The sequence below is a fragment of the Benincasa hispida genome, chromosome 1 (genome assembly GCF_009727055.1).
Source record: "Benincasa hispida cultivar B227 chromosome 1, ASM972705v1, whole genome shotgun sequence".
NCBI classification, from domain to species: Eukaryota; Viridiplantae; Streptophyta; class Magnoliopsida; order Cucurbitales; family Cucurbitaceae; genus Benincasa; species Benincasa hispida.
The window spans coordinates 90,323,520-90,348,247 of NC_052349.1; the positions used below are offsets into that span (position 1 = coordinate 90,323,520).

At 35.7% G+C, this 24,728-nt stretch overlaps 1 protein-coding gene and 1 non-coding gene across 3 annotated transcripts; one reads left to right on the forward strand and one right to left on the reverse strand.

The window, feature by feature from the left end:
- Positions 1-7,988: 7,988 nt before the first annotated feature.
- LOC120070472 lies at positions 7,989-8,091 on the forward strand. The gene has a single exon (XR_005479967.1). It is a non-coding gene; the product is annotated as a small nucleolar RNA R71 (small nucleolar RNA).
- Positions 8,092-14,700: 6,609 nt separating this feature from the next.
- On the reverse strand, positions 14,701-21,787 carry LOC120072015 (phospholipase D alpha 1). Of its 2 annotated transcripts, none has more exons than XM_039024441.1 (4): positions 21,628-21,787; positions 18,478-18,577; positions 16,113-18,012; positions 14,701-15,327 (listed from the first exon to the last, which is right to left on the reverse strand). In XM_039024441.1, the coding sequence occupies exons 2-4, from the start codon at positions 18,565-18,567 to the stop codon at positions 14,894-14,896; spliced, it is 2,424 nt and encodes an 807-aa protein (XP_038880369.1). In that variant the 5' UTR covers positions 18,568-18,577; positions 21,628-21,787; the 3' UTR covers positions 14,701-14,893. The 2 variants fall into 2 exon arrangements, with proteins under 2 accessions (XP_038880369.1, XP_038880372.1); XM_039024444.1 differs by having other exon boundaries at positions 18,478-18,574; positions 21,628-21,786.
- Between the last annotated feature and the right edge of the window lie 2,941 nt (positions 21,788-24,728).

Below are 24,728 nucleotides of genomic sequence, written 5' to 3' on the forward strand. Positions count from 1 at the left end.
ATCCATAAAACGCAGAGGGTTTCTAAGGTGGGCAGGTAGCGGTGGCAGGGCAAACATTCCGACCAAGACTTGATTAATGTACTGCGTTATGTAAACAAATTGGTCTTGCATTCTTCTTGTTCGTTGCCTTAAGTAATCCCTTAGAACCCTATTTTGTTGCTGAAGACCTTCAATGGACTCGGCTAATGGTCTGAGTTGATCACTAATGAAAGTTTTCAACTCCTCAATGTCAGTGCTGCGTTGTGGTGGTGTTGGCTCTTCACTTCTTTCAACTGGGTATTCAAAATTTCCTGTGTTACTCGACCCCAACCCAGTTGGTTAAAAAATGACTAGAGGAGGCACAAAAGTGGGAATTGGAATTGGTGAGGGCNGGTATTCAAAATTTCCTGTGTTACTCGACCCCAACCCAGTTGGTTAAAAAATGACTAGAGGAGGCACAAAAGTGGGAATTGGAATTGGTGAGGGCGAAGGAAAGGGACAAGGGATTTCTTGATCTATATCGTTAGGTTCTTGGTGCGTCGGATCAAGATTCCCTTCTTATGGGACCACTGATGAGTTTTGGAGAGTGAGGTTTAGGTCTGGCCATGCTTCTTCATCCGTAAGTGCAAGTTCTACTTCGTAATCTTCATTCTCTGAAGTTTCATCGTTGTGTTCAATTATCCAGACGCGTCTTCTTTTGGGGGCGCGTTTGGATGATCGAGGTCTGGCTACCACTTCTTTGCAAGGTAGGGCAGGCTGATGCGGTGAACCGCGAAACAAACGCCTGATTAACTTGATGTCCATCAGACCGTCGATCTCCTCATAATCATCCCCCAGAGGGATGCCCCCATGTTCACATAGTGCGCAGATCAGCCATGGAAAATAAAGTTGTCCTCGTGGTTTAGTTTTGATGGCTTTGATCTAATCCCTTATTATTCTCCCTACATCTTGGGGATGCACTGCATGATACAGTAGGTAGCCACGACGCATTCTTTTGACAAAGTCTCATCATGCGTTGTAGGCATGATATTTCTCTTAATCAAATAATACCGTAAATTCGCGTATGGCTTCAAGTTCCTGGAAGCTAGCATCTTTGCTCCATTTCATGACGTTTTCCATTTGCTTCCAGGCTTGGCTACCACTCTTAACACATCTTCAACTTGGCTCGGAGTTATTTGTTCCAAGTTGCGGTTGCCTTCTGCGTCTGGATTACTCGTGATATTGAACACTTCATTGATCTTATCGACTGAGAAGCGCACCAATACCCCATCAACAAATGCTGTACTTTTCTCCATGTCGAACTCACTGCTCTAAAACTGGCGAACAAGGTTGGGCCAAATTCTTGTATGCTCAACGCATAGCTGATCCTAACTCATTACTTCCACGGTTTCAGTTATATATGCTGGCAATGGGTGGCGTTCGGGAAAGAAGCCCTTCTTTGCAAGAATATCACTGAACTGACACTTCCTTCCTGTTGTCTTTTTAGGTAACGCGTTAGTTACCTTGCGCTTGCCCACGTCATATGCCTTGGCTTCCCACGCCAGCTCCCTTAATTTGTTTTCCAATTCCCTTTGGAGAGCTGACTTTCTTCGCCCCTGCCTTGCGGGCTGAAAATGTTCAAATTCTTTCTCTAACGCGTTGTGCCTTGAGCAGTTTCCACGCGTTGCATCCTCAGGACCGGATGTGGACTACTCATCTTCTTCCTCCAAGATTAATTTTCTCTTTCTCGTCACTCTTTTTTCTTTTGAGGGCCCTTCATTTGCGTTAGTTTGGCAAGATTGCGATGCGTCTGGGCCAACTCCCCTTTCTTCATCTTCTTCTTCTAACTCCACTTCGAGCATCATTGCATAGCGTCCGCTTCATCCATTTCAAGTGAGGCGTTGGGTGGGTCAGAATGCGTCACTTGTTCTTCTTCTTTGCCTTGATTCAGACTTGCTAAGATTGCTCCAAACACTTCTTGCTTGTCCCTCTGAGCCAATTCCATTAGCTCTTCGAGGTTTCGCTCTGACGCAGGACTGTTAGAGCTGGGCCTTGGTGAAGTGAATGGTGAGGAGCCTGATGGGGTATGTGGCAACCTAGGGGATGAGATGATGATGGGTGAACGCGGCGGTTGGCTAGACGCATCTACTTCAATTGGGTAGATGGTGGCTAGAGGTTATATGGACAGTGGAGGAGGTGGACGCACGGTGGGCGATGGTGTGCTATAGACATAAAGAGGGATGGGTCATGCATCACACCCATCGGAGTGATATTCGGGATAAATTGTGGTGGGGCGGGCTTGGTGTAAGGTTTCTTGGCAATCGTAGATGACGAAGGGTGCTGCTGCCTTGGTTTTGAAGAGGTTTTAGGTTTTGGTTTTGGGATGGTTTTGGGCTTTTGGTTGGTTTTAGACGAAGGGTTTGTGGTGGCTTTGGTGGGTTTCGATCGAGATGGTCACTGAGAGGTGGAAGATGGCCTGTCGTGCAAAGGTTTGGTTGGGACAGTGATTTTTAAAGTTTGGCGAGGGCTTGGCAGAGGTGAGCTTGAAAAAGATGAGGAAGAGAAAGAGCTTACCAATGACATGTCTCCAAAGCTCATTGATTGATTCTGGCTATCAGACGCTGAAGACATTGTTGTCAAAGAGTGACCGGAGAAATGCGCTTTGATCGAACGACGGTGAAAGTGAGGGGCGCTAGGGTTTTTTTCTTTTCTTTCGCAGAGAGCTTGAAGGCAATGGAAGAAGAAGAAAATGAAGAGTCTTGAGTTTTATAGGCCTGGGGAGAGAGAGTGGTGATGTCAGGCGGCGCCTGAGTTCGCATTTAATGCGAAGTCGAAAGGACGTGTATTGGGCTTCCAAGCAATCGAATGTTTCGAATTTTCGAGACGCGTCCTTTCGACTTGGGCAATGCGTTAGACTTAAGTCTAACGCGTCCGTTTATTCCTATCCCGATTATACATATTTTTTTTTTAAAAAAATAACTAATTCTCTTACTAGGAAGGCAATAACATTCAGCAATCAATCTTAAAACGCAAAGATAGGCAAACAAAGTAAATTCAAATGCAGTGATAAAATATAGAATGCAAAAGGAATAAGGAAAGAGGAAGTGTCCCTGGAATATGTGTCGATGTGAATGCAGGGATGCTTCGATGTGAGCCTCAGTTGGCTTCACGTAGTACGAGAGATGACTTTTGACGTTCTATGCCATCTTCAAAGTAAGGCTTCACTCTTTGCCCATTTACTTTGAACGCATTTGTGCCATTCTCCCGCGTCAATTCTACTGCTTCGTGGGGAAAGATTGTTTTGATAATGAATGGTCCTGACCACCTTGACTTTAACTTTCCTGGGAACAAACGCAATCGTGAATTGAATAATAAAACATTTTGGCCAACAACAAACTCTTTCTTACTAATGCGTTGGGCGTGCCAACATTTGGTCTTCTCCTTGTAGAGCTTGTTGTTCTCGTATGCATTCAACCACCACTCTTTAAGCTCGTTGAGCTGAAGTTTGCGTTGATCGCCCGCGGCATCCAAGTTTAAATTCAGCTTCTTTACTGCCCAGAAAGCTTTGTGCTCCAACTCTAGAAGTAAGTGACAAGCTTTTCCAAATACTAAAGAGTATGGAAACATACCTATGGGGGTCTTGTAGGCACTCCTGTAGGCCCAGAGTCCTTCATCCAGCCTTTGTGCCCAGTCTTTCCGCGATGCGTTGACAACTTTTTCCAGTATTGATTTTATTTCCAGATTTGATACCTCAGCTTGACCGTTCGTTTGTGGGTGGTATGCGGTAGCGATCTTGTGCCTAACATTATATTTGGCAAGTAATTTAGAAATGATGCGATTAATGAAATGTACCTTCGTCACTTATTCGGGCTCTTGGCGTTCCAAAACATGTGAAAATGTTCCTGGTAAGAAACTTAGAAACACTCAACGTATCATTTCTGGCATAAGCTACTGCTTCTACCCACTTTGATACGTAATCTAGTGTAAGCAGAATATATTGTTGACCGCAGGACAGGGGAAAAAGTCCCATAAAATCAATGCCCTAGACATCAAATAATTCAACTTCAAGAATATTGTTCAAGGGCATTGCGTCCCTTGATGAAATATTCCCGGTGCGTTGGCAAAGGTCACACTTGCGAACATACTCCCTCGCGTCTTTGAAGAGGGTGGGCTAGAAGTATCCGCTTTGAAGAATCTTCGAAGCAGTTCTTTGCCCTCCGAAATGACCTCCGTAAGGAGAGTCATGACACTCTGCCAGGATGCATTGTGTCTCTTCCTCCGGAACGCATCGACGCATGATGGAGTTGGGTCCTTATTTATATGGAAACAATTCATCCCAAAAATAAAATTTGCTATCGTGTACTAACCGTTTCTTTTACTGAGAGTTTAAGTTTTCAGGGAACTGCTTGGTAGTTAAGTAATTAACTATGTCTGCGTACCAAGGTTCCCTGCCTTCAACTCTGAAAAAGTTTTCATCAGGAAATGAATATTTGATTTCATTTTCTTGGTCTTGCATTTCCTGATTTTCTAATCTGGACAAGTGGTCAACCACCTGATTCTCAGTCCCCTTTCTATCCTGAATATCGATGTCAAATTCTTGCAATAGAAGCACCCATCTTATTAATCTTGGTTTTGCGTCCTTTTTACTCATTAGGAACTTTATGGCTGAGTGATTTGTATAGATGGTATCGGATGCACCAACTAAATAAGATCTAAACTTCTCGATGCCAAACACTACAACCAACATTTCTTTTTTCGTGGTTGTGTAGTGTTCCTGAGAGTCGTTCAGTGTCTTGGACGCGTAAGAGATGGGGTGTATCAAATTTCCTTTCTTCTACCCCAACATGGGACCTACTGCAACATCACTTGCGTCACACATGAGAATAAAACGTTGTGTCCAATCTGTTACTATTAGTACTGGAGTTGTAGTCAACACATATTTCAATGTTTCAAATGCATCGCAGCAGTCGTCATTGAAATCGTAGGGCCTCCAAGTTTTGAAAGCATGATTGGAATGAGTCTCCAAGGATTGAAAAATCATCCATGAAAACTTCAACGATCTTTTCTAAGAAGTCAGAGANCTATTAGTACTGGAGTTGTAGTCAACACATATTTCAATGTTTCAAATGCATCGCAGCAGTCGTCATTGAAATCGTAGGGCCGACTCGCTTCTAATAATGCGCTCAGAGGTCACGTAATTTGAGAAAATCCTCTAACGAACTTCCGGTTGAAGCCAGCATCTTCTAAAAAACTTCGTAGAGCTTTGACATTTTATGGTGGTGGAAGTTTAGCTATGACATCTATCTTGGCTTCATCAACTTCCAACCCAGCTTTAGATACCTTGTGGCCTAAGACAATTCCTTCAGTCACCATGAAGTGACATTTTTCCCAATTCATCACAAGATTTGTTTCCTTACATCGAGTAAGGACGGCCTCCAAGTTTTGAAAGCATGATTGGAATGAGTCTCCAAGGATTGAAAAATCATCCATGAAAACTTCAACGATCTTTTCTAAGAAGTCAGAGAAAATTGCCATCATACACCTTTGGAATGTTCCAGGTGCGTTGCATAGTCCAAAGAGCATGCGTCTGAATGCGAACGTTCCAAAGGGACAAGTTAATGTTGTCTTTTCCTGATCGTCTAGGTCAATTAAAATCTGGTTATAATAAGAGTATCCATCAAGGAAACAATAAAATTCTTTTCCAGCCAATCTGTCAGCCATTTGGTCAATGAAAGGAAGGGGGAAGTGGTCCTTCTTGGTTGTCTCGTTGAGCTTCCTATAGTCCATACAGATGCACCAACCCATGATAGTCCTTGAAAGGATGAGCTCATTATTGCTATTGACTATCACTTTTGTTCCTCCTTTCTTGGGAACGCATTGGACTGGGCTTACTCAGCTGCTGTCGGATATAGGATAGATCACTCCTGCATCTAACCATTTTAAGATTTCTTTCTTGACCACTTCCTTCATTATGGGGTTTAGCCTTCTTTGAGGCTCAATCGATCCCGACTTCCCTTCTTCCAGCCTAATTTTATGCATGCAATAAGATGGGCTGATGCCACGGATGTCCGCCAGCGTCCAGCCTATTGCACGCATGTGCTTTTGCAGCATCTGCAAAAGAGAATGTTCGTTAGGTTCAGTAAGATTCGTGGAAATAATTACATGTAAAGTTTTATTTGTTCCAAGGAAAGCATATTTAAGGTGACTAGGTAACGGTTTCAACTCAAGTTCTGATGGTTTCTCTAGTGATGGGCGTGTTGGTTTCATCCGCCGCTCACTCAGACTTGGCGGCTCTGGTTCTTTCATGTTTTCTTCCAACGCGAGGACCTCGCACACTTGGGTCACTTCTTCTTCAAGAAACTCTATTCTGTCTAGTTGACATTTTTCACTATCTGGGAACTTTAATGTGTTTAACACATTAAACTTCACCTCTTGATTGTCTACGCGCATAGTCAATTCTCCCTTATGCACGTCTATCAAAACTTTCCCAATAGGTAGGAAGGGGCGTCCAAGAATAATTGGTACATCCCTGTCTGCTTCATAGTCCAAGATGATAAAATCCGCTGGGAATATGAAGTTGTCAACTGTTACCAGAACGTTTTCAATCTTTCCTTCTAGGTACTTGATTGTTCTATCGACGAGTTGAAGAGTAACAAAAGTGGGTTGTGCTTCACCAATTCCCAATTTCTTGAAGATTGAGAGTGGCATGAGGTTAATGCTTTCTCCCAAATCGCACAATGCATGTCCCACATCCAACCCTTCGATCGAGCACGGGACTGTGAAGCTCCTAAAGTCCTTCCGTTTCTTGGGTAGTCTGTTGCTTACTAATGCATTGCACTCCTGCATTAGCGCGATTACTTCCGTCTCACTGACTCTCCTTTTCTTTGTCAAAATATCCTTAAAAAATTTGACATATTTTGGCATTTGATCCAAGGCCTCTATAAGTGGAATATTGATGTGCAATTTCTTCAAGAGTTCAAGAAAACGCTTAAATTGTTGTTCATCATTCTTCTTCATCAAGCGTCTAGGGAATGGTGCGTTCAGCGGCACTGCAGGTTTTCCCACGTTAGACGTGCTTGGCTCTGAATGGCTTGTGGTTTCAGACCTTCTTTCTTCTTGATCTTCAATGCCATTGAACGTGTGTTGCGTTCTTTTGAAGGACTGTTGTTTCTTGGATTCATGGTTCTTTCTTCAAGAGCTTTGCCACTTCGCAATGTCACCGTGTGACATTGCTCCTTCCCATTGTTATCCCAGGGGTTTCAGTGTTGCTAGGCAAGACTCCAGGCTGCCTATTCTTAAACTCACTCGTTATCTACCCTACCTGTATCTCCAGGTTTCTGATAGACGACGCCTGGCTTTTCAGCAACGCGTCATTCTAGGCGATATACTCCTTTAATAGGTTTTCAAGTGGAGATGCTGAGCTCGATGTCTGACCTCCTCTATTAAAGGACTGTTGGTGCGGCTGATGCGTTGACCGGAATGCGGGCGGCGGTCCTCGCCTTTGCTATTGGTTCGCCCTTGGGTGGTACTTCTGTTGATTTCCTATCCAAGAAAAATTTGGATGGTTCCTCCATCCGGGATTATATATATTTGAAAATGGGTTATTTTTAATGAAGCATACTGATTGAGGATTTTGTGGGCAATCAACGTAGGAATGGGGATCTCCATAGCCCACACAGCTAACCATGGGCTGCACAAATGTTTCTACCTGATTTACCTTCTACTGATTTAATGCATTCCCTAGTGATATGTTCTGCAAAAGGTTTTTCATAGTAGCCACTTGTGCTGAGAGTGTCGCTATTGCATTGGAATCGATAGAATTAACATTCTAAGATCTCCTTTTCCTATGGGCTCTTGCATTATACGTATCGTCCACCCATTCCATGTTGTACTTATTAATGCGGTCTAATATTTCCTTAGCTTCAGTGTAGGATTTATCCATAATTCCACCAGCTGCAGCTGCGTCGGCTGCCATCTGCGATGCTCTATTCAATCCACCATAAAAAGTCTCCATCTGGATGGTTAGTGGTAATCCATGGTTCGAGCAATTTTTGACCAATCCCTTAAAACGCTCCCATGCGACGCTTAAGGTTTCAACTTCTTCTTACTTGAAGTTTATGATCTCTCGAGCCTCCTTGCATTGGTGGTGGGTGGGAAGTATTTTTGCATGAATTTCTCCATCAACTTCTCCAAGGTTGTGATCTCAATAGGCTCCAGAGAGCTTACCCATTGCTTTGCGTCATCACACAAAGAATAAGGAAACAAAGATAGCCTGATCGCTTCTGGGGTGATTCCAGGAATCATAAAAGAGTTGCACGTTTCCAGGAAACGTTTCATGTGGGTGTGAGGATCTTCTCCACGACCACCCCCAAATTGTCCAGCAGTTTGAAGCATTTGTAGCATCACATATTTCATTTTGAATCTTGTCCCATCTGGCATTGGGTATATGATCCATAGTGAGAAATCATATAATACAGGAGACACATACTCCCTCATGGGACGCGTGCTACTGTTCGCCATTAGGATCAGATTTTGCATAGCGTGGGCTAGTTGTTGAGCTAAGTTCTGATTTGCCTATTCGTCAGGCATTTCCTGTTGCCTGTTTTGTTGTCTGAGAAGTTGTTGCCTCAACCTACGACGATGATTAGATTGATTTCTTTGTCGGAAGGTCCTTTCAACTTCGGGGTCTTATACAAGTTCAGGAGTGCTCTCTCTGCTCATAAACATTTACAAGCTTAGACTTAGCTCGTAATACTCCCTCAGCTGAAGTGTTCCTACAAAAAATACAAACAAAATTTATGGTTAGTTTTGTTGCTGAATCTTTGACAACGGCGCCAAAAACTTGTTCGTTGCTATTGTGATTCGAGCTAGGAGTGTATTGTATAAAATGATTTGGAAAAATAAGTTCTAAGTATGAATGATGCGTTGATGATTTGATGCGTTTATGTATTCGTAACGCGTTGATGCATTAGAGATGTGTAACAGAACGCACGGCACTCCTCTATTGACGTTCAAGTTTTCCTAAATCAGTCCCAAGTATAAATCTAATTTAGGTTCCTAGTAAGTCCAGGGTCGAACTCAAGGATTCAGATTAAGCTAAGCAGACCTTGCGTTGTAATTATTGTAGGGATTTCCTAAATGTATGGAGAAATGTGTTATTTACACTAAGGTGTTGTGTGTGTGCAAGAAGATACAAAAGGGTTGAGTAGAGAATGATGGGTCATGTGAAAATGGATTTTGATGCGAGTGGTATGCGTCGATCTAAGTTGAATGTACACGAACTAGAATGTGATGTGAATGAGATGGCTGCTTGTCTTTGTTTATGCGTCATACTCTTATTCGACACTTCTCAATGCGAATAACATACAAAACCTATCTCTAGGATGCATGTGTCAAACACAGGATGCAATAAAACACCAGTAATTTTATCTCTAGATGTACTATGCTTATACTTGATGTTGGCTTACTTATTCTCTCGAATAGTCTAAGTTAAAGAAGTTTTTACCAATTTTAGTTGGCTTAAGCGTTTGAAATGGAATTTTGCATGAAGTATAGATGCATCCAATCATAAATAAGGAATAAACAATGGCAAAATGTGATAGATCAAATATGTGAATTTATAAAGAAGCAGATTGTTTTTACAAAAGCAATACTTAATCAGATGAAAGGATGAAAACGATAAATAAGATGAAAGGAACTGAGCCAAGCCGCAGAGTACAATCTTTTGTCCTCTTTGGCTCAATTCTAGTTGTGTACAATCACTTGTATAAGAATTGGACGAAGTGTCTCTCTCAAGCTCGGCTTCCTCTACTTCTTGATCGACGGTTGTGGTGGTTCTCTTCCCTTCCGCTCTTCTTGGCACCACAGCAAAACTCTAAAGATCTAAAACTATGACTAAGCTAATACTGAGAGAGAGAACTTGAAATTTTCTGCACTTGAACTCTGGAGGGATTTCTTCTATTTATAGGCGTTGGTCTTCTCCATCTTGATGATGGGCAGCATTAAAGTCCATGCCCTAGTCAGCTGCTTGACACTCAGATCCTTTTCAGATGCCGCCTGCTGCAGGTGCCCATGCTTGCAAGTGGTGATTTGACACAAACAGCCTGAATTAATGAATCTTCCTTACGTTAAATCCCTCCTATGCATGGCCCATGCGTTAGCCTTTTACCTGCAACACTTCTTAATCATGCGTTAGCCTCTTGTTGAAATCCTGTAATGTAATGCGTTAGTGTCGCAGTACTTTAGTAATAAACATTCTTTTGCATGAGTTTGATAATGTTTGAGTAATTCCATGCGTTTTTTCTAAAAATGAGGAGAATTAATCATTAAAAACCTTAATTGTTCCAACTTAAGAGCCATAATAACTTGTATTTCTACAAGTTATCAAAAAGCTAAGCGATCGTTTAGCTCATCGCTTAGCTGCATGTTTGTTGCCTACAAACACTATACGATCGTTTAGCTCGCTCCAAGTTGTTGCTTAGTAAATCCTATTTACTCAACAACTTTCGTGAGATTCCGAGAGGGAAAAAAAATCTCAAAATCACAAAATTTTTAACATTACTAGAATTAGGAAAACAATTTTTCTTTTATTTCACGGTTACCATGAAACCACCAATAATCTCCCACTCAATTGGTTATTAGAGAAAAAGATTTAATTATCCAATAATTAATATTATTATAAATATAAATGATAACCAACTTATGCATACTTTATTTATAACTATAGTTTAATATTTCATCTCATGAACATATAAACCATAACTCTTTTTCTATTCCATGGTACTTAATGTAAATCTCATTTACATTAATCCTCCACTAGATGTATCTCATATACTATACTGATTATATCATATATAATAATATATCTCTTGTCAATTTGAACATTTCAAATCAAACACCAGAACTGATTCTCAACTGAATCATTGAGCTACCAAGGGGACCTTATGGACCTGTAGCTCGAAGCTCCAATGGTATGTGAATAACTGACTAACTCTTTAGTCACGGGATCACCATCCGTTAACTACCAAGCACTCCACTAAAGACCGACACCTAAACTCTCCCTACTAAAGATATATTATGTATCCATCTTAACCAATCAGCAGTGTGACAATCTTTCATAGATCCCTCGTAAGTATAGCTCGACCAATAACTATTATACCCTGTAGTTACATCTAACTCCTTAAGTACCACTGATCTCTCTAACGAACATAAGTCATAGTCCTACTATGAGTCCTCTCTTCCAAAGAGAAGTTGTGGTCACTATGTTTAAGCCCTGGAATCAGCCCTTAATGGAGCAATCTCTCTACTTATCCTGCTTCGGGAAAGGAGTGAACTCCATCTTGTGGATTGAGTATCTAGCTCTCAAATCAGACAAGTCCCAAAAGGTAGGCATGTTGAGTTGGCAATCTGGCAACTCTCACCCAAACTATGTTAAAGGATCGCCCTTAAAGAAGAAGTTCCCAAATATCTCAGGATTGAGGTCATGTCACCTATGGTCGTTTAGGTGAGATGTAAGTCTCTAGTATCAACGACATTATATACAGAGTCTAGTCATCTCGTGGTCCGGTCTTATACAAACTCTTTGTATAGGACACCCCCGCTCGCTACATACTCGCACGTCTCCACATGAATGGTTAGGATCTACCATCTGCAGTAATTTACAATACTTGCAAACCTCTACAAAGCGGGCCGTATCCGTAGTGTCACCAAGATGAGGTATCCAACCTGAATTCTTATACTACAGACCTATTTAAGTTATCGCTTAAGGTTATTACTTACTATCTCCGAGTTTTAGAACAAAAAACCCAACAGTAACTGTAAAAAAAAATAAGACAACACTTAAATATGCACATCGTAAAAGGAGAATCATACCAATGCCATAATCTGCTAAGCCAAGAGAAGGAAAAAGTAGTTAAGAATATACACCTAAAATTTTTCTAGATAAGGAAAGAATTTCCATACAAAAATAGCATTGTGAGAGACATTCTGAAGAACATCTCGTGGGACAAGATTAAGAACAAAAGTGTCAACATCCATAAATCACGTCTAAAAATGTGCCAATGTCAGTAGTAGCCGATCTAAAACTTCATGTTGAGGAGCACAGATGTAAATAAAGTTAGATGTTTAGCCTATGAACTTTCATCTTCGTGTTTATATATAATTATAAACTTAAAAAAAATGTCTAATAAGTCCCTGAATTCTCGATTTTGTGTTTAATAGATTCCTAAAATATCAATTTTGCATCCAATAGGTCTCTTAGGCTCCATTTAATAACCATTTAGTTTTTTATTTTTGTTTTTGAAAATAAATCTATAGATATTACTTCCATCTTCAAATTTCTTCCTTTAGTCATTTATTTTTTACTAGTGCTTAAAAAACCAAACCAAAAATTGAAAACTAAAAAAAAGTATCTTTTAAAAACTTGTTTTTGTTTTTGGAATTTGGCTAAGAATTAAACCATTCTACTTTGTGAAGATGCAAATCATTATAAGAAATGAGAATGAAATAAACTTAATTTTAAACAACTAAAGATAAAAAATGAAATGGCTACCAAACGAGGCCTTAGATATTAGATAATATTAAAAATTAAATGTCATTAGACATCAAATTTAACTTTTTGCATAATAGGTACGATTGGTCATTATTTTAAAATGAATATATTTATTAACTACAAATTTTAAAACTTAAGGATTAATTAGACACAAAACTAACTTTTCTTTTATCTTATAAAACAGTTAATTTTTAAACATTTTAAATATTTTCAAGATCTATTTGATATAAAATTTATAGTTTATAAATTTATTAGACATTTTTAAAGGCCGAGTCAATTATCAGGATTAATTAGTCATAACTTTCAAAACATAAGGACTAAATTTATAATTTAACATTCATATAAATATACTTTTAGGTATATTGATATATGATATCTAGATTAAGTAATACTAGTTACAAAGTAATTATAAATCTTTATAGAATTATTCACCTAAATATATATATAAAAAATCATTCAATCAATTTTCATAAAATAATTTTATAAAGATAAAAAAAATATTTGTATATTTTATATATGTACATCTGAATAAAATTAAAATTGAATTAAGTTTTCTTATCTGTTTCAAGTATACTAAAAATTAAGATATTGTATATATTTCTTAGAAATTAAAATTGAGATTAAGATAATATATAAGTATATATATGATAAATAATTCATCAATATATATATATATATTGAAGAATTAAAACAATCAAAATTAAAATTAGCTAAGAGTTAAAATATTGTATATATTTTTAAAAAATTAAAATAATTTGTAAATAAAATATGGTGAATAATTCATGTGTATATAAATACATATATGGAATAATTGAAACAATGAAAATTAAAAAAGAAAAAGAAAAGCGCTGGACAAAAGACTCAAACCTTGTTTTGGCTCAACACGGAGCCCTTCTTGATTGTTGAAGTATACTCTAGTATTAGTTCTTGTGGAAACCAAATGATATACATACTATATTACAATTTAATTTTTTATATTTTAAAAAATCAATATACGCATATGTAAAACGTTATGATTTGAGGGGACAAATATATCCCCTTATTCATTATATTTATTTTTACTAAATTATGTATAGGTTTTGTCAACAAAATTTTTGGATCCACCATTACATGTAAATTTCACTACTTTTGTATGTAATATTTGTTTAAACCTTGCTTTGATAATTATTTTCCTATTATCTTCGATCTCAATATCGTACACTTGCACTATAGGTTTTGTTTGTAATTTGATTATAGTGTTAATTTTAATATAAGATCACTATTTTGATATGTAAAATTAAATAATCTTCATGAATCTAGAGTTTGAGAATTGAAGAGACGGTTAGGAAATTTATTTGGTAAATAAGTAATGATATTGAAAGATAACGAATAAAATATATTTAAAAGATAGTGTACTTTTAGATTAAAAATATGCAATGATTTTATCCAATAAAAATTAAGTTAAAAGTGATTATAATAATATGAATTTTATTAAAATTAAAATGATTTTAAAAAAAATCAAACATAGACGAAATTATAATTTCAATTTTAATATGTTTGGGCAATTTCTTCAGACGAAATTGGCCAAGATATCAGGTTAGAAAATGGTATATTATAAAATGCAATTTAAAAACAAATTATCAGGTTAGAAAATGGTATATTATAAAACAATAGCCAACTTTTTTCTTGGATCCCAAATACATGCATAAAAAAAACTTAGTTAACACATTAAGTGCTTATTTGAAATGGTTTAAAAAATATTTTCAAAAAATTTCTTCATTTAAACACTTTTGATATAAACTAGTTAAAATAAAAACACACATGTATTTGGTAATTCTTTATCAAAAATATTTTTATATATAAATTTGTTCGGCTTAGTGTTTTTATTAATATTGGTAGCGGTGGTGGCCAAAGTTGGCCGATGACAGTTCCAGAAGTGGTGGCTGGAGTTGGATAGCGATAGTGACCGGGAGTGGTGGTGGTAGGAGGTTCTCATATTAGTGAGAAATTACCCATTAAACACTCAAAATTCATTTTTCTAAAAGTTGGTTTCAAGTGTTTATCCTAAATCAACTTATTTTATAAACTCATTTTTAATGGTTATCAAACACTTGGTTTTTTTTTTTTTTTTTTTTTTTTTAAATGACTTATTTTTAAATTAATCAGTTGAAAAGGTATTCCAAACAAACCTTAAATTACTTCAATTAAGATGATACAAGCAAATAGCCAAACATTTTATTATAAGCCACTTCAGTCACATTCATAACATTAAACCATATCATAAAACACATGATGATGTCTTGCTTTCGCATCACACAACAAAGAGTACATATGAAAGGCAAACTTGAAGGAAGAAAAGGCAGCATTTTTCATTTTTACAACAGTTAGTAAAAAAGTGTTTTCTGTTCAAGTAGTGAGGATTGGAGGGAGATAGTTAGATTTGTTACCTAGAACTCGCGCCTTAGTATCGGGGAAGTACTCGAACCCGGGAAGCTCGGTAACTTGACCGTCAGCGGAGACGGCAATGGGGTAGCGAAGCAAATGGCCAGGAAGGTCATGTTGAAAGCTCTCACTTGAGTATAGATCCCAATACTTTTCGGCAAGTTGGTTTACTCTTTTAACACATTCAATACTTTCTGGGAACAGGAAGGATTGATGAAGCAATCCTAAATGTTCATACCATAATGCCAAACGGAAGCCATGGACTTGGCCTCTTGCTGGCTCTCTTGTTGATAAATGATATGGCTGATAAGCTCCCATTGCTATCTCTGAATCCCTTGCACCATCCATTGATCTTTGGTTGATGTTGGCTGATCCCACTATTATGTACTCATCATCAACTGTGTCAAATGTTGCAAACCAATCCTTAGCTTTCTCAAAATCAATATTTTGGTACTAAAACGTCTCACTTGAGTCATGTACTTATCATAAGATGATTATTTGATCTCTATTCGTAAATTTTAAGAAACTTGGTGAATACTGTGTGAGATAAAAATAAAAGTAAAGGAGCCAAGATAGTAGAGTCCACGGTCAAAACAGACATTTCGAAACTACGAGGGGTGTTTGGACTCCCAACTTCAAATGGGTGGAGTGGACTACGTTTGAAACTCCAACTATAGTAATTGGTGTTTCAACTATTATAATCTACAATTAACTACAATATTACTATTTCAAAATCTCTCTTTATTACAGCGTGATAGGAATGATATTAGGGTATTATTAGAGTATTGAGGGTATATTAATAAATAGTTAGAGAATTCAAACTCTCTAGCTATTTACTAATATACCCTTAATACTCTAATAATACTCTAATACCATTTTTATCACACTGTTTACTATTGTTATTGTGTTTACTATTTCCTATTTCCTATTTGTTATTGTGCTTATTATTTCCTATCCACATTCTACTAAAATAGTCTACACCTCAAACACAGATTATTATTATTATAGCCTACCAACTATAATAATTAACTTAGCGTTCCAAACACTCCTCAGAAGACTAAAATGAAGAAAAGTGGAAAGAATAGAACTAGCATGGATGTTTAGAAAGTATGCCGAGCGCACATCAACCAAAGTAAATATATAAACCTACTAAAAAGGAATTGAACAGAAAGTCAAGACTTACCGATCATCATCTTGGCATGAACATAAATCATGAAACGCCTAGATTGCTGGGCTCTAAGGTAATCAGAATTTTCTTCAGGTGATTCTGATGGTTCATATTCACCAGGCATTTTAACTTCACGATTCCCAACACAAAAGAATGTCAGATAGTTTCTAGGATCCTCTTCTATGCCATTAGCTCTAAGAGCTAAAACTATATCTTTATACATCATTTCCATTGTCCTCCTTTGCCAGTCTAATATTGCTTGAACTGTTCCCCCTTCAGGAAATCCTTCAGGCCACATGGGAACAACAATGTACACTGTGAACCTCTCTCTAGCTTCAATCTTACTCACAATCTTAAGTGAAAGTTCCTTTGGGATTAGATGCAGAGCATTGATCATCTCAGGCTTCACATCATCACCTCTCCATTCAAATGAGCTTCCAAGGAAATACTGATTTTCAATGTATATGAAATTCTTTGCTCTTCTAATGGCATTAATGTATGCATCTTGAATGCTTCGATCAATGGTGTTGTCTTTTCCACTTACCAGCCCTGCTTTTGCTGCTTCTTCAGGCGAGTCGGGGAAACCGAAAGCCGCCCCACCATCGATAGACCTGAAAACTTGAACATTCCAACTGTCGAAGTCGTCCGGGAATGTGACAGGTGATGGAGTGATGAAGATCTCATCTAAATCCCTCAACTTCAAAAGCAAATCCTTCCCACCTTGCTTCCTCCATCTCTGTTCAAAGTTGTACAAAACATCCCACGCAACGGGTCCTTCAAGGCGGGAATGGATGTCGTGCCATGGCTCTCTAGGACCACCTTTGTTTATGGAAGTACCGGCAAAATTCGGCTGATGGAAATCATCATGATGAGCAGAATCCAAAGTCCTGAAAAGGGAATGAAATGGAGTATCGTACCTACCATCACAAAGATCAATCCCACCAACAAAACTAACAATTCTCCTTCTGTTTGGATCCCCACTAGGTAACGCACTGTCCACCACAACAATCTTCTGATGGTGAGTGAACATTGTACCAACAGCAATGTCCTGAATAACGTTAGCCCCATCATCAGGATTGCGAGGACACAAAACACAATGGACATCAGTATTAGCAAAATACTTAGCAGTGTCTTCATCATGAGTTGCCATTAAACCCTCCTCCTTCAATATAGGAACAGAAGTTGTATCATTCCAAACAAGCAAAAGAACTCTAACTCCTTCCCCTGCCTTTCTCTTAAGCAATTCGCCGAGCATTATATCTCCACCAGGCTTTGACCTTCTTCTATCTCTCACCAAAGAAATCTCAGTGTAAACAGACCATCCAGTAATATAAATCAAGTGTTTGGCATTAGTAATAGCATCAAAAACATCTTCCCAACATCTATGAGGCTCATAAAATTTACCCCCAGCAAGAGGGATTTTGGGGATAAAGTTGTCTGGAACATGAGCGTCTTGATACAAAGTTACCTTACAACCTCGTCTTTGAGAGAAATAAGTGTAGGGAACACCAGGAAACTTGGGGCTTTTGATACCACGACCCCAGTTTTGATCCTTGGTGACATCGAAATACTGTAATTTGACATGAATTTTAGGCTCCCCACGAATGGGATTCTTGCGTTCATCTAAGATTGGAACCCATTTGTCAACTTCTTCACCATGAATGATCTCTCGAACAGGCAAATATGCTCTGCCAATTAAGGTTGCTCCAATGGGATTGTCGTCTTTGACAGTGAAGATGATGTTGGAAGCCATATGAGCACAGTAAATATGGAAAGTTTCGTACCATTTTGGGTTTGAATGTTCTCTCTCAAGCCTTCTTGTTCTTCCAACTCTGGCTTTCTCAAGATCAATGGTTGCATATAGCCTTGTCACTCCTCTCCCAAACCCAACTGCTTCTTCTACGTTTTCAACCAACTGCAAACCAAAAATTCTACTCAATGTCTTTCTAATGTATATATCCTTTCATTACTTCCAATTATCCTTCTTCTTCACATACGTCGTGCATCTCTACTGTGCTATATATATTCTATCCACTGACTAAATGTTTACCATAATTCTGAACTGAAAATTCAACCTTAACTTTAATATTGATTGAAAATGAGTTTATTATAATTCTTTTAAAGACATTAATTATAAAGATTATCCATGAATATTTAATGAAAAATCGAGCTTAAAATGTATAGAGACCAAATCGAAACAAAATTCCAAAGTCAAGGGTAAAATGGTAACATTTTGAAACTTATGAACTAGATTGAAATCAAATTTAAAATTTAAGAACTTGAAGTGTAATATTTTTGAAACCTAAACCTAAACTTAGGGACCAAAAATGTAATTTTTTTTCTAAAACATTTTAGGAATTGAGATAAAATAAAAGGTTACCTGTTTCAAGAAATTGCGACCACCAGAGTGAAGTTTATCGACTTCATAAATGGTGACATGAAGGGTGCCATGAAGCAGAATATGTGCCATTTCTCAACTACTTCACAAAAGAAAAAAAATGAACATAGCACATGAATAAGACAAAAATTATCATCTTCAATATCGACGGTTTAATCACACTCTATTAAACTCCTACTTAATAAAATAAAAAGAATGTGGGAGAAAAAAAAATTAACCCGACCTACCTTAATTAGACCCCAAAACAAATTTAGTAACATTAAAATCAAACAACGAAAGGTATTTTTGTCCATTCGTAATAAATATATGAAAATTAATTTGAATGAAAGATCAAGCAATCAGGATATAAGGTCAAAATGAGTATAATTCAACAACGATAATTGATATCTATCTCCATACCTCATTTGTTAAAAAAAAAAAAAAAAAAAAAATACACTATGCATGTCAATAATTTGAGAAGGGTTATTACACGATAATAGCAAAGTATTATCTTTATTTTGTGATCATTTTAATTTATAATACTTTAATTTCAATGTATGAATTTAAAAGAAAATAATCACTATGATTTATAAATTACAAAAAAAATTATACTTTTGGTTTCCAAGATTTGGTTGAAGTTACATTCGGATCTACCTATAAATTTTTAAGTTCAACAATTTTATCGTTGGTCTTTTTTTTTAGCACTTAGGTCATTCTATCAGTTTTTTCATTAATCACTAACATGAAGCTAACATGACACTCATTTTTATTAAAAAAATATTTTTTCTAATTTTTAATTAATTAAAAAACAATTATATATTTTTTCCATCTTCTTTTTCTTCTTTCTCCCTCTTCTTTCTCACTCCCTCCTCTAAACCTTCTTCCCTCATGATTGCTACCCGCCCGTCGCCACTTGTTGCAATCATCTATTCTCAAAGAAAAGAAGAGTACATGTCAATTACCGTTGAGCGACTTTGGCACTTAAACATTTGAAATAAAGTTTTGTTTAAAAGCTTAAGAATTCACATTTTTATTTTTTTTTTAAAAAAATCAAGTTAATGAAACTATGAAAAAACAAACACATTAAAAAAAATAAAAATAAAATAAAACTTTCGTCATGTTTAATAATCATTTGGCATTTAGCTTTTTAAAATTAATTTTATAAACTTTAGTGTATAAGTTTCTTTATTTAGTTATTAACTTTCTATCAATGTCTTTATAAATCATGCCAAGTTTTAAAAATATTTTTTTTTTTTAAAAAAAGTTGTTTTTTTTATTTAGAATTTAATTAAGAATTCAAATGTTTCTCTAAGAAAGATGAAAACCATAATAAGAAAATTGGAGGAAACAAACATAAATTTAAAATAGTAAATAAAAATAAAATTGTTATTAAATGGTGTCCAAATTTTTTTATTTTTAATATTTGAAAATGAAGCTTACAAACACAATTTTCACCTACAATTTTGTTTGTTTTATTATGTATTTTATAAATTTTTTTTCTTTTCAAAATTCAAGTCAAGTTTTAGAACAGAAGTAACATATTTTTTTAAAATGTCTTTTTTTATATATAATTTGACTAAAATTTCAGATGTTTCTCTAAGAAATGAGAAATCAGTACAATAAAAAATTTGTGGATAAGCAAGTTCAACTTTAAAAAAATGAAAAATGAAAAATGAAATCATTATCGAACGAGAAATTAATAATTGTCCAATGAAATCTTAATCTTTATATATTAGGCTTTTGTTCATTTTAAGTTGTTGTACTTTTAGAACTGACTTTTATAATTTAAAATGACGTTTTTGAAACTAAAAAAACTCATATTTAATAGAAATTATGATAGTGTTTTAGAAAATTAGTAAATGTAGTATTCTGTGGACAATGTGATTGAACACAGTGAAATGAAATAAAATAAAATAAACGAACTAAAATAATGCACTATAACTTAAAAACACAATTTTTCTTTTTCTTTTCTTTTTTTTTTCAAAATCATAAACAGACATTTTTAAAATTAGAAAAAAACTAAGTTATTCATTTGATGACTTATTTGGTTATTAAAATTGCATTTTTCTTCTCACGTTTTTTATCGATCATTCTGATGATACAAATGAATTTTATGTCAATTTTTTTTTAATAAAAATAATTAAAACTATCTTTTAGTTTTCAAATTTTAGTTTGAATTTTAAAATATCTATGAAAATATACAACAAACTAAAGAAAGTTATGTCTATACATTCAGTTTTTAAAAGTCAAATAATTATAAAATAAAACTAGAAAAAGAGAGATCCAACCCATTGTAAATATGTTCAATGGTAGAGGTCAAAATTTTAAATATTCCGTCGTATTTGTTATACTTTACCCAAAAGAACAAATTAAAAAAAAAAAAAAAAAGATTTTAGAAAATAGAAAAGTAGATGAAACTATTTACACAAAATAATAAAATTTAATCTTTATTGATAGAGAATGATTAATAGTATTAGATGCTGATAAAAATTTATCAGTGTTTATCAATATTTTTATTTTCTATTTCTATAAATAGTTTGATATTTTTTCAATATGCGAAAATTTTCTTAAAAAAAAGGAACAAAAATACACGAAAGTAGGACTCAAAAGAATATTTTTTAAAAGTAATAATTATGAGAAGAAAAATAAAAATAAATAAATAAATAAAGTTTAAAAAACATTCCATTTTGGGTTTGGATCTATGGACCTCATGGAGCCCAAGTAGCGAACGCGATAACACCAAGTGGCGGCTCAAACTTAAACGACAAAATAATTCATTATTATAATAATATCCAAAAATAATTAGCTACGGCGGTCTCCACTTCGCACGGCGGATCTCCGCCGTCCACATCCATCCTACTCTCCGATCTCCTCCTTACAGAGCCCCACCTCCGCCGGAGTCACACAGCGACTAACCACCGTGGAGATCTGCCGTAATCGGCTCCTCCGTCGGCAGAATCCCGGCGATTAACAAGATCCTCTAAATGGATCCTCTTAGATTAATGATTTTTAAGAGAAAAGTAAAGAAAATCCGAGAAGTAATCGCAGAGCACAGAAAATTGAAGTAGTAGAGTGAACTCATAAAGCGAGCAAAAAGACATTGGGAAGAACAAGAAGGAAAAGTAGATAGAAATTAAAGGAAGTTAAAATTACCTTTTCGAAGCTTTTTTTGTGCTGTTTGTTGCAGATTTTGTTTTCTTGAGCTTCAGTGAAGAAGAAGAAGACGGGAGGAGGATAATAGAAGAAGGGAAGAGTTTTGAGGGAAAATAAAAGAAAATGAAGAAAATGGAGAGGCTTTTCCTTCTTTGGATGCCAAATGTCCACTCTAATCAAATAATTGCACACAAGGTAATTTGGTCTTAGTTTTACTAAATTACAAATTTTGTTTCAAATTTTAACTTTTACCTATAAATTCAAAACTCTTTAATTTAATTTGACTTTCAATTTTATTTTTAATATGTCTCTAGACTTTTAATTAAGGAGAGTTTGGTTTGCCCACTTTTATACACTTGGAATAAAATTTTCGAGATTAAAAAATCAAATCTTAATTTGAAATAGAGTTTTTTCAATTAATGTAATGGGTTTGTGAAAAATCCCATACATCTTCTATATCTTATCGGTAGTTATCATTAACTGTCAGCAATAATGTAATAAAAGTAGATCGTTTTGACTGTCAATGATCAACTGTTGTAACCATCAACGATCAACCATCGTGATAGTTGACAAATGCCACTAGTCGACCATAGGATGGTAGACTGTGATCGGTTGGTAATTAGCGTCAACTAGTTGACCATGATCGTTGGCCATCAATGACCCTTTTTTTCTTGCTGTCATTCCTCCTCCTTCCCTTGGATGCCTTATTATTTCCCTTTCTTTATTTTCACACAAATAAAAATTAAAAACAAACTCCCTTGTTCTAGGACCTTCAACGTTGAAGTGTGATGATCGATTGTGCTAGTCATGAATCATCAAATTTTCTTTGTTGCCACCACCCATTGTTGTTTTTTCTTTCAAAAGGTAGTATATTAACACAACAAACCAAGAGGACCCTACGACTTGGGATCAGCACAAAATGCCACGAAAAATAATAAGCCAACACAAGATCAGACTAAAGATAAACATTGAAAACCTTAGATATAATGAAAACATGCAAAAACCAACTAAAAATTAAAAGCAAAAAGTAAACACTCAAAACCACGACTAGCCTGATCACCAGACCAAAAGAACAACAAAAACTTGGATAACAGATCAAAGGAAATGCACAATAACATGGGGAGGCCAAGCAGAACTACCATGAAGTCGATGATTTTGCTCTTGCCAGATAAAGTAGACCACAACACACTACGCCAGCCGCAGCCTTCTACCACACACCCATTTCGCCCTACTAGTATGGCATATCCATACAACTTAGTCTCCTTCACAAACACTCTAGGGGACAAAGACATCAACGACACCACACCATTTCAAACATCCTAACACAACCAGCAATCAGAGAACAAGTGATTCGTTAACTCAAACCCATCCACACATAGAAGACAAGCAATCGAAATATCTTCATCCCTCCTATGCAACCAACCACGCGTCCCTTACCTATCCTAAATTGCTAACCACACAATAAAGGAATGTCGAGGGATATTACCCTCAAACCACAACACTGAAAACTACAACATGCTCGTCCTCCCCTTTTTGTTCTTCTTCATCCTACCTTTCTTACTTATTTTCACACATAAAAGCAAGAAATTAACTCTTTCATCTAATAGCTTCAACCACTAAAGTATGACATCAAACACATTGGTCGTGGATCATTAGATTCTCTTAACCATCCATTATGCATCGATTGTCACTAGTCACCCACTGGCGATCGTCGGTGACTGCTTTTTTTTTCTTTCCTCCTTCTGCTTCCTCCCTCTTTCCTTCGTTTCCTCTTTCCCTTTCCATTCTTCTTCATTTTGATGGTAGGAAAAAAAAGTCTATCAGTGTCTATCAATGTCTATCATTAATAGATTTTGAAAATTTACTATATTTTGTAAATATTTGAAATAATTTTTCTTAAAAATTTAAAGCAAAAATAAATGCGTTAGTAAATTAAATTTCAAATTTTCCTACTTTGTTATCTAAGCTAAAATTGTTATAAAAAAAAGAGAGATAAATTAGGAATCTAAAGCAAAACTAAAGTTGTTATGATAGAAAATTTAAAGCAAAAATAAATGCGTTAGTAAATTGAATTTTACGTGTCCATCAGATGCGTGAATTTTTAAAAAGAACTTATATATTAATCATACATCATATACAAATTGAAAATCAATGGATCTATTAAATACAAAATTGAAAATGTATAGCTTGTGACAATTTAAAATTTAGTGACCTAATAGATACGAACATGTAAGTTTAGGAACTTATTTGACCTCTATGAAAGTTCATGAACCAAATAGACACAAACTTAAAAGTTCATGGACCAAACTTGTAATTTAATCTTTAAATTATATTGGTGGGCTAAATTAAAGCAAACTATTTTTTTTTTAAAAAAAACCTCTAAATTGCACTATTTTTTTCTAAAATTATCCATATTCTTTCCAAAGTTATAAATATTACTATTGATCTTTCATAAATATTTCAAAGCTATAATTTGAACTAGAAATATGTTAGAATCTTTTGGATAGACATTGGGACCTAGGACAAAGTGGTGGTGACCCTAGAATTGTACTCGAACCCTATACCAATATTGCTCCAGGCAACGTTGTTTTAGATACCAATATTCATCCAAATATTCTAACAGATTTTCACTCCAAATGTAGTTTTGAAGCTTTTATGAGATATCAAAAGCACTACTACAATTTTGGAAAGAAGATGAGTAATTTATGGAATAAATGACAAAGTTCATGGATATTTTTGTAACTTAACCATTAAAATATAATTTCAAGAGAAAAAAAAAATTGTTTCCAACCGCTATGCACATTTATATATTTTTCATGTGCGAAAGAATTTTTAAATCTCCAACCACAATAAAAAAAAAATAGGCAACTTAATTGGTAAGTGATCATGTTCATGTTGATAATAAGGTCATATTTATCCATTCATAATCCAAATTGGTGTAATTATAATGGATTTCCATTGATGGACCGATCATAATGAGTCTTCGCAAATGTAATTTAATTGATTTTTTCTTATCATGTTTACTTAGGCATTTTATAAATATAATTTAATTACGGTTGAGGCTGTTTACTTCGCATTAATTTAATGCCATTGTCTTCTGA

Coding starts and splice junctions, on each gene's coding strand:
- LOC120072015 (XM_039024441.1), bottom strand. CDS start 18,567: ATGGCACATATTCTGCTTCATGGCACCCTTCATGTCACCATTTATGAA. Junction 18,013..18,477: donor GTCGCAATTTCTTGAAACAG/GTAACCTTTTAT, acceptor TTTGGTTTGCAG/TTGGTTGAAAACGTAGAAGA. Junction 15,328..16,112: donor TCATGCCAAGATGATGATCG/GTAAGTCTTGAC, acceptor CATTTGACACAG/TTGATGATGAGTACATAATA.